Raw genomic sequence first — 10,958 nt, forward strand, 5'->3', positions numbered from 1 at the left:
CTCCCAACTTCCTTTAAAACGAAGTGGTGAAGTGAGCGCAATTCTACTTGTCTCGTCACCTCTCATAGTCACTACTCCAGTATGCTTAATGACATACTCGTATTTCTCAATTGAGCGTGTATTATCTTCAGCTTTTGCACCAGCTATAGCTAAAGTAAAGTGCTTCCCGACATGACTCTTGGCAGGCTTTACAGTGTACTTTTCACAGATGGGGTCCCCTGAATAGTCCTTTTGCAAAGTACATTTCCATACTTCGTCAAGATTTTCATCTCCTATGAACTGTAATCTATGTGAGAAACCAACTAAGTCTGAAAGATCTACTGCTTCCACCTCGACAAAGTCCTCGATCAATGGTCCCATCGCCTGCTCTGGGCATGCTGTAAGAGCTCCAAATGGCTGTCCGAAGTAAAGTCTTGGGTTGATGTGGGGGCATAGCTGTGATCTGCTTGTACCACATGAGCATTTTACTTCAACAGAATCTTCTGACAACCTTCGCTTCTTAAGCTCTTTGGTTGCAATATCTGCCCTTTCCGCACGAACCTTGTATGCCTCGCTGTAATATTCCTCCAAGTTATTTGTTGATTCAAAGGTTTGGAGATAATCGATATCTATGTTATAAAATCTAACAAATGGCAGCAATCTGTTTGCCCACTTTCCTTTGTCAATAAGATTTAACAAGACAAATTCTTTGCACAAAACAAGTTCCTCCTGAACTTCAGGAACAGACAGAATATTGTTAACTTGATCGCAAGTCAACTTCCAGAAGAGTGTTGGGTACTCTGTCTCCAGCTCCATTTGTACAAAGTTAGTCCTGATCGCACTGTAACATAATGTGACCATATCAGCAAGAAAACTTTCAACATACTGTAGCCATAGCAACCCAGCTTTCATAGCATCACCATGGATACCTGTGAGGACATCTTTTATAAAGCCCACACAGTCATCCTTCAAAGCTGGTATATCATACTTGTCTGCCAATGTGTGAATACCACACACATTATCAATAGTCAGTGTCAGTGTCCCTGTGTACAAAAACCTCAAGAAATCAGAGAAAGCTGCCTCTCCTTCAGGTGATTCTTGTAGTGTGATCTTCTTTTCTTCAGATTCTCTCCAGTTTTCACCCATCATCATAGTCAAGAAAACTTTGCTTTGTGTTGCTAGGACAAACCTGTGTGCATGAAATATCCGTTTTTTAACTGTCAAAGTCACATCACTGATGTCTGCATTATTGAAATGCTCACCAATGTTGGCAACGACGTTGGTCTTGTGCTCAATGAACTCCTGTCCTGATGCTTTCTGTGCCATCTTGATCATACCTGGTTTAAATAGATACTGCTTTGAAATCGACCTAAAAGAAATTAATCAAAGAAGAAAAATAATCAAAATTAATAATAATTGTTGTCACAAGTTTCTTAAATCAAAATTGCAAGGACTGCCTTATGAGGAGAGAGAGAGAGAGCAATCGCTCTCTACTGCTCTGAGAGATGATTTGTTCCAAAAACCATGTACTTAGTTTTCTTAATGTTAAGAGTAAGCTTGTTGATTTCAAACCACAGAGCTCTCCTTTAACAGCTCTCCTTTAAGGCTCCAGAAGAGCTATTTAATGCTTTTCTGCAAATTCCAGCAGACAGTCCATGAAATTGGATGCAGGGAGGAATGGGGGATGCACTTAGACGATATAAGATTGCAGGGATGATGCTGTAATATGATGCAAGGATGCTGCTGTAAGGATGTAGGGCTAGGGAGGATGCTATAAGGAATGCAGAGGACACGGCAAGGATCCAGGCAGGATACTGCAAGGATGCTGGTGGTACTGTAAGGATGCAGGTGGAAACTACAAAAGATACATGGGGTGTTGAAAGGATACAGGATATTGTATGCAGGATGCAGGGGGGGGGTGATCTGATGAAGAATCCAGGGGAATGTTTTTAAGGCGATGGCAGGGAGGCTGCTGCAATGCATGTAACTTTTTGTCAAGTTTGGCTTTCTTGTTTGATATGAAGGAAGCACGTAAAATCATTGGGACTGTGACAGTGACAGATATTACAAAAGACATGTTTTTCTACAAAATCAAATATAAACAAACTTCTGAATATAAATTTTGACCGCAATAATGTTGCTGACTGCAAACACTTTGATGAGAAACTGTGGCTTGATTGGGTACTCTATAAAGATGGCATACAGTATAAATAGAGTTGGGTATACAATGGTATGTGAACCATTTTTCCAGCACTGTCCCTAAGATTGCTCTACATCGATACCTTTGCAATTAATATTGTATGATACGAATCAATATGAGCTACTTTTTAAACACATTATACTGGCTGCCAACTTTCAGGGTAACCCAGCAACAACAGTAATAGTTACCTATTGTCCAACTAACGTGGACAATGAAGACAACATTGAAGCACACTATGACAACTTAAGAAGAGCCATCGATTCCATACCAGCTCACAATGTCCTTGTTATAGTAGGAACTGGAGATGCAAGTTATACCTATCATGACACAACCAACAGAAATGGAAAGTATATGGTAGATTTGGCAATAGAGAAAAACCTCATAATTGCTAATACCTACTTCCGAAAGAGGAATGGAAAGCTGTGGACGTACATGAGCCCTACGGGAAGCAAATATCAACTGGACTATGTCCTGATTCGGAAAAAGTGGAAGAACAGCTTGCTGAACGCTGAAGCTTATAGCACCTTTTCCAGCATAAGATCTGATCATAGGATCGTTTCTGCAAGGATCAGGCTAAGTCTAAGAAAGAGCAAGGCTTTGTCAAAAAAGAAACACTACGACTGGAGGGTACTGTGTTCAAACAACAAGCTACAGCAGCAATACGCAATTGAGGTACGCAACAGATTCCAGCCTCTAGAAGACATCAATGAAAATGCAACCGAGCGATATGAGAGATTCATAAGCGCCACTGCAGAAGCAACAGAGAAGATCATCCCTGTTAGAAAGAAAATCAGGAAGGCGTGCTTCTCAAGTGATCACAGGCTCGAAAAAGTGGGGAATTTGGGAATCTCATTCCCAGGAAATGTTAGTGTTTGGAGGGAAATTCTGGTGTTTGGAGGGAATTTCTGGTATTTGGAGGCAAATACTGTCTTTGTTGTATTTGTTGTGGCGATATATTATTTTATAGCCCGTGCCTTCTATTTTAATTTATTTATTTATTCAAAACTATGGTGTCATTCACCTCGAGTGAGATCACTCTCTCGTATCATTTCGATTTGACTATCGTTAAACGTCACAATGGTCTTTTGTGAACGAATGTCTTGTGTACGACGCAAACTGAGAATGAATTGTAGTCTGTGGCATTCACTCAGATGGTTAACATCTCTTCATAAACTCTCCGTGTGCGTCAAGATTTGAAAACAACTTCTTAGTTTAGAGCGAGTACAATTCTCGCTAATTATTACTGGATAATGGAGTTTGTTCTACTCCTAGTTCTCTTGTTAGTTTTAATATAAAGTTTTATACCGAATGAAGAAGATGTAGTAAGTAATAAATATAACTTAATTAACAGTAAATTGGGTTTTGATTGTCTTCATGTTTGTGTGATAATAATCGTGCTTGGCTGATTCTAAAAGCCTCAATAAGTCCCTGGTTGAACCTCTGGTTCTATGAAGAACTTTATATTAGCGCCCCTACTCAGGCCTATGATGAAGAGACGATGAACCGAATACCAATCTGAGGGACTAGTCGAGACGAGTGAACCAAGACGCATCTACCAAGCCGTGTGATTATTCCTGGTACCTACCTCGCCGGTTAAAATATTTAGCGAGTCCTATTCCCAAAGTTCTTTATTAGATATTTAAAAATATGCTATAAGTTGTGGGAAATTTAGCTTGCTTCCCGGGAAATTAACATTTTTTCGAGCCCTGCACAGAGTAACAACAGCAAGACAGAACATCAAGAAGGCTTATGAGACATAATCAAGAATGCACAACCGAAGACAACAGGCTCAGTTATAATCAGGCTAAGTCTGATCTAGCAGGAGCCTATAATCAGGCAATAGAGGATGATCTCAACATCAAGCTGAGAGAAGTTGAAATGGCTCATGACAATTGTAAACACAGTCAGAGTTGGAGACTGATTAATGACATTACAGGAAGAAAATCATCAATGAGGGGTCAGCTGAAAGGAGACACTCAGATGGAAAGGGTTAGCAACTGGTATCATCACTTCAAAGACCTACTAGGAAGTTGCCCAAATGTAGAGGGAGAAGATGATACGATAGAGCCCATCACAGATGATCTCACGATTGAGGTTGGTCCTTTTAGCCATGAAGAATACACAAAGGCAAAGACATCAACAGAAGGAAAGAGTAGTGGAGAAGACGGCATCACACCAGAAGTCTTAAAGAGATGTGACCTAGATGACCTGGTGCTAGGATTTTGCAACGATGCATTGCTGAAAGAAAGAATGCCTGATCAGTGGTCTATTCTTAACATAATCCCAATACCAAAGTCAGGAGACCTAAGTCAAGGAGGTAATTACTGTGGCATCAGCCTATCCTCAATAGTGGCCAAAACCTTCAATAGGTTGATACTAAACAGGATAAGACTCAAAGTTGACGTACTTCTGAGAAACAACCAGAATGGCTTCAGAGTGGGAAGAACTACTGTCAGCCACATACTGGCTCTTAGAAGGATACTAGAAGGAGTGAAGGCCAAAAATCTACCAGCCATTATAACATTCATTGACTTCCGAAAAGCCTTCGACACTATTCACCGAGGCAAGATGCTACAAATCCTCAGAGCCTATGGGATACCAAAACAACTTGTGGATGCCATTGACAGGACATACAAGAAAACCAGAGCCAAAGTGATCTCCCCTGATGGTGAAACTGAGCTGTTTGACATCGTAGCTGGCGTTCTACAAGGAGAAACCCTGGTAGACCACCCCTTACATATGTAGATATACTCAAGCAAGACACTGGATTGGAAGCATCTGACCTGGGAACGGCGATGCAGGACAGGAGGATATGGAGAGCTGTCGTGGTTCAGGAAAACCACCCGAAATAAGCAAGTAAGCATACACTTTCTGTTGAAGTTTGCCAACATTTATTTTGGAAGACTTGTCTGAATCTTCAAGAGCAAAGTTTTTAAAAGACCAATTTCACTTTGCTGAATCACACACTGGCAACAGTGCGCTTGATTAACATGTGGTGTGGTACGCAGTGTTCGAATTCAGTCAATGTTTTTGCATAACTGTTTGTGCGATGCAAAACACATGTTTGTATAGCAGTTTCCAAATTTTGCATAGCAGTTATTTTGCTATGCAAAAAAAGAAAAATGCGTAGCATTTTGCGATGCAATATTTGTATTTGGGTAGCGAATCTAAGCCCCCAGACGATCACATGTCACGCTTGAGGGCAGAGTTTGAGGGCAATTAGCAAATATAATTATATGCACGAAGCAGGATCATAGCATTTGAAAAAGGGTAGGCCTATACTTTTACCGTGAGGAATGAGCATTGAAAAATAATGTTGCAATTTTGCAAACCTGGTAAAGTCGCTCCATGACCATAAAGAACAGCAAAAATACCACAGATGAAAAAACCTTCAAAAACGATAAAACCAGATTAGGTCTTCAGTAAACTCTTCACCTAATTTTTGTTCAACATTATCTCGACATTATCTCATCCCCGTAAAAATATTGCGAGCTTCCGAAGGTCGCTGATCTTATGGTTTTGGTTACAACTCCCTTCACCAGGAACACGTGTTATGATTTTGTGTATATAGTTAGTGCGTGCAATGGCGACATTCTCTCGCATAATTGGGGGGAGTAACGCTAGTAAACATAAGCATGACATAAGCAATCAACCACAACAAACGATTCTGCAATATGGTACCCAACATTGCTTTGTCTTATTTTTGCAACGGAATACAGCATATACAGCAAATACCGACTGCATGATGTTTTTGATTTTCGGGGAATTCCAGATCATCCAGATGTGTTTTGAGGTAAATGCGACGTGTCGCGGAATTTGGCTCGCAAATAGCGATGCATTGGGGGACTTTTGAGGCAAATGCGACGTGAAATTTAGCTCAAATTTATGTATAGCACTTTTAGCGATGCATTTTGGAAAAGTGCATAGCAGTTGATGGAAATTGCATCGCAAAATGCGATGCGATACCATCGAATTCGACCGCTGGTGGTACGATTGTTCAAACCAATCAGATATTGTGTTGCTACTGTCTGTTCAATTAGCTTAGATTCTTGAATTTTTAAGATATTTGAAAAAATAAAAAATTGTGGCATCAAGTCATCAAAGAAAAGTGTTAGCACAACCTTAGACCTAGCGTGATTTACACTTTTCAAATTCCAAAGTTCAAGTAAAATCCCCATTTCTTTTCAATTTTGCTTCATTTTAGGCAGTTACTTGGGTCCACCAAAAGGGTTTGCGACCTTTTTACCAATCAAGTGGGACGGTCCATTCTCAACTTAGGGCATAGACCCTATCCAATTTAGCAAAGCAATCTGTCCACAAATCTGTCCTGCCATTTCAATTGTTATACCATTTAGGTTATTGGATAGGTTCTATAGTTGATGATGGTCCACCGGTTTTTGTTACACGAAATTATCTAGCGCGATTACGTTTTATGCATCATAACATTATTCTGAGCATTATTTAGTTCCTAAACAATGACATTAAAATCATGATTTCGTTGTTATTTCAACTGGTTTACAATGTAAATTGAGTTTTGTTTAAATACCATCATCATTCCTTCCCAAGAATATCAGCATTCGCTTGACATTTTCAGATACAGTGACTTTACAAGAATTGTTTTCTGTAACCTGATTGTTTGTATAGTTTGTATTCAACAAACAAAACGAAATAACAAATTGAAAATAAATGTGTAGTTTTATAATAGGCCTAGGCCCTACACCTTCTCAGACCCATTCAATCAATCAATCAATCAATCAATCAATCAATCAATCAATCAATCAATCAATCAATCAATAAATAAATAAATAAATAAATAAATAAATAAATAAATAAATAAATAAATAAAAAAATAAAAAAAATACACAAGGAATGTATTTACATAAGCTGGGCCTATTTTAGAAAACCTTAGTTCATAAATAATAACGTAATGTTTCAATAGTAGGGTTTCAACACAATTTAGTCATACTCATGTAGGCCTACTGGCAAATAGCTATTTTGTTGGACAATTCTTCCTGATGTGGATGGTCGAATAAATACTATCTCATCGTATTATGACATTCGTCCCCATTGCTCTAAATGGATTGATTCCAAAAAGTTTATGGTACCCGACGTTCTACGGCTTTTTATAAAAATATCGCGGGAAAAGACCAAAATTGAAAAGAAACGGGGTTTTAAATTGAACTTTAGAATTTGAAAAGTATAAATCACGTTTACTAGGCTGTGCTAACACTTTTCTTTGATGACTTTGACCACAATTTTTTATTTTTTCAAATATCTAAAAAATTCAAGAATCTAAGCTAATTGAACAGACAGTAATACTTGATGCAGCTTATTCAACTGGGGAAAATCTGTCACCAGGAGGGAATGGGGTTGAAATATTGATCCTCCATTGAAGCATTACCCTGTGTAGTCACTTGTGCTGAGCATGAAATTGGTCACTTATCGCTCACTGTTCAAAATGTGACATCTACACCAATTACAGTCCCCGAAACTGTCTACTTTTTAGCCGACCTCAATTCCGAAACATTTAGTGATAGTTAAAAATGCGATCCCCAACCCTTTGGTTACCTTTCTTGGACGAATTTTTCGAAATCTCCGCGGAGTCTCCGTGTCTGAAATTCCCCGGTACAAACATCGAAAATGTCGCAATTCTCAGTTCTCGGTGATGATACTATATCCGCATCGCTGTTTTCATACATGAATATGCATATCTCTGACCCCTGTAAGGTCAAAAACGTGGCGTTGATTTCAACCAATCCGATCCACCGTTTAATAAGCAGCTTGATACTGACGTCATATCTGAGGTGACCAGGAGGCAGGAGCTACCATTTTGGTAAACTGAACTCGACTCGTGCGTTCTTTTGGTTCACATAAATCGAACAAAATTTTCAATAACGGGTAATAGTATGATTTCAATTTTTATTAATGAAGTTACTTGTAGTTTTGAGGAATGACAAAGTTGTTTTGGAAACTTAGATGTTTGTTTCAACTGATGATGTAGGATCGCAAGGTGAGTGAATTCGTGAAGAGATTTGCTTGTTTGAGTGATAGTAGGATACGGGATGTAGGCTAGTCCTCTGTGTTTGACCGGCTCCGATGTCTCAATTCACAACGTCTCAATTCGTACCTGCTTACCAGACAGCAATACTGCGTATTGCTGTATGGAACCAGATATATTGAAGCATGTGGAAGTATCCGCATTCTCTATGAATATGACAGGAGGGCCGGGAGGGAATCATGGAAATGCACAGGCATACTTTACATGCGCAGAACCAATATTACATGCATGCATATTCGTCTCAGATTGATCAGTGCATGTAAAACGCCTCTAAATCGAACCCTCCCTGCTACTAGATTTTGATAACAATGAGCTCTAGCCTCGAATGTGAAGCTATCGGCATTTGCTATTAGCCCATTCGCAATTCCAGATCATGGTGCATTATGGGTAATATCTGCCGATTAATTGGAGATTTTACACAAGGCTACTGTACATTTTCAATGTAGTGGATTTTAGGATCACGAAATACTCCTTTAAGCTTAACTCCCGGGCTTTAAAATAAAAGTGTACCATTTTGATTCCGAAAACCTGAGTTAGTATGTGGTAGGCCTACTACTAAATGATGAAACAATTGACAAATCGTGCTTACCGTATCTTGTGCTGGAATCCTTTCTGTTGAAACTTTCATATATTTGTAATTAATTAATTATAATAAAAAATTAAAATCAAACTCAAGAAAGATCACCGACACGACTAGACTCGCTTGCCAGTGTGTACGACGTTTCGTTTGGATCATGGCGCGGTTTGTTGGTATGGAGAGACTGTCACCAATTTCTCACGGGCGCACACCACCAAAACTAAATGACCCATTTACTATGTGGAGAGTGGAGAGGATCTTTATTGGAGAGTTCAACTTAAAATGTGGCGAGTTAGCACTATTATTTGCAGTTGTATAACGTTGTAGTATTGTGGGGTTAAGAATTGATCATCAGGTTGTGGGGTGTTATGTTGATGTGTGATATTCAGGCCCGTAGCGAGGATTTTTTTTGGGGGGGTGCTGATTTTGAAAAAGTGGATTTTTTTCCGCGGGTATTCATGCTCTTCGAAAATTTCGCGAAATAGGGGTGTTTTCAGATGAAGAAACGCGATTCGCAAAACACACAAAAAAGGGGAGTTTTTTCAAACCATGTGTTCGCGAAATTAAAAAAGGGTATTTTCATCGAGCAGCCTACGCGTTTCTGCCAAAAAAGGGTATTAGAAATATTGTTTGCATTTTAGCGAAAATAGGGGTATTGTCGAAGGGCAAATAATTTGCGAAATTGCTAAAAAAAGGGGTGTTTTTCCCCTAAAAACTTCGCGAAATGAGATGCAAAAGGGGGTGTTTTTAAAGTTCACCGACAAGCATGAATACCCGCGGATGCACAGAGTGCGAGGGTCGGGGCCGAGGTTGACACTTATTGAATAAATGCTGTAAGGGGCTGTGCAATAAATAATTATGATTTTTGACAAGCCGAGAGGGGAGGGGGCAAGCGATTTTTGGCACACATTCATGGGGCGCCTTTTTAATTAAAATGCTCTAAAAGTGCTTGGCAAAACAATACAGAAACACTTTAATAATGAAAACTTTCCAGCTCGCTCCACTCGCAACATATACTGGTTTCTAGACCATTTTTAGGTTTGCAAATTGGGATCCAAAAAATGTTGCATGCTCAAGGGGGGGGGGGGGACAAGATTTTTTGGGGGGCGGGGGGGGCAAGCGATTTTTGGCGGGACGAGTGGGGGGCAAGCAATTTTTGGCGGGCCATTCGGAAATAACCCTCGTAATTATTGCACAGCCCTAAACTGATTTTCAATGTTGTATGTCAGCCTGTGCCTCCTGGGGGGATTGCTAGTAAAAACTGCACAATTTTATAGATATTTGTGTCACATCTAATAATGACCAGCAGTTTTACTGGTCTTGAAATTTGCAAACCCCTGGGCGACTCCAAAATTCAATCTTCCAAACCAGTACTGCATTAACATGTGATTTTGTGAGTATTCAATGTGCAAATCCTGGCTATTTATCAAATTAAATCTAATCTCTAAAATGTTTTAAAGAACACTCAGAATGGTAATAAGTGACTTGGTGTTGTCGTGCTTGCCTGATGAATCCCATGGGAAAATTAGCGAAACACAGCTTGTACACCCAAATGACCCAATCAGGCCCAGTGTCCCCCCAATCATGGTCGTCCCCCCCAATAGGATTACTCACACTACGCCACTGACTTAGACAATGGCCTTGTTTCAAGTGCATTCTAGTGCAAGAAAACCTGCAATGGTCAAATTGGATGGATGTAATTTGTAATATAGCCTTTATCTTTGTAACACAATGAAACAGTAAGAAGACAAACCTGACTGATGCAGTATTGTTTTGTTTTTTAGTAAAGGTTTTATTTGCATAATATAGGTTTACATATCAGTGACATGAAATACATTGTCTTGTTTTGTTTTTAATAAATTGTTTGACTATTGTAGGCATCTACTGTAGGCATCTTCGCGGTTTCACCAGCTATATCAAACAACTCTCCAAATCCATGATAATTACATGCATGTAAGTAGACTACTCAATACCAATAGTCCCATATTAAAGGAAGGTGACCTGATATATTTGGAAAATCATATTCTTTAAAACTTACGTATAACATACAATGGCATCACTTTCAAGCACTCATAAATGTGACTAATTCCTAATTTAATTACCGACACTGATTTATAATGGAATTACCGACATTTATAAGCTTT

General features: G+C 39.2%; 1 protein-coding gene across 1 annotated transcript; it reads left to right on the top strand.

The window, feature by feature from the left end:
- Positions 1-2,173: 2,173 nt before the first annotated feature.
- On the top strand, positions 2,174-10,754 carry LOC140157973 (uncharacterized). The gene is made up of 4 exons (XM_072181222.1): positions 2,174-2,209; positions 2,339-2,956; positions 3,905-4,900; positions 10,692-10,754. The coding sequence occupies exons 1-4, from the start codon at positions 2,174-2,176 to the stop codon at positions 10,752-10,754; spliced, it is 1,713 nt and encodes a 570-aa protein (XP_072037323.1).
- The last annotated feature ends 204 nt before the right edge of the window (positions 10,755-10,958 follow it).

The sequence above is a fragment of the Amphiura filiformis genome, chromosome 7, assembly GCF_039555335.1.
Source record: "Amphiura filiformis chromosome 7, Afil_fr2py, whole genome shotgun sequence".
NCBI lineage: Eukaryota > Metazoa > Echinodermata > Ophiuroidea > Amphilepidida > Amphiuridae > Amphiura > Amphiura filiformis.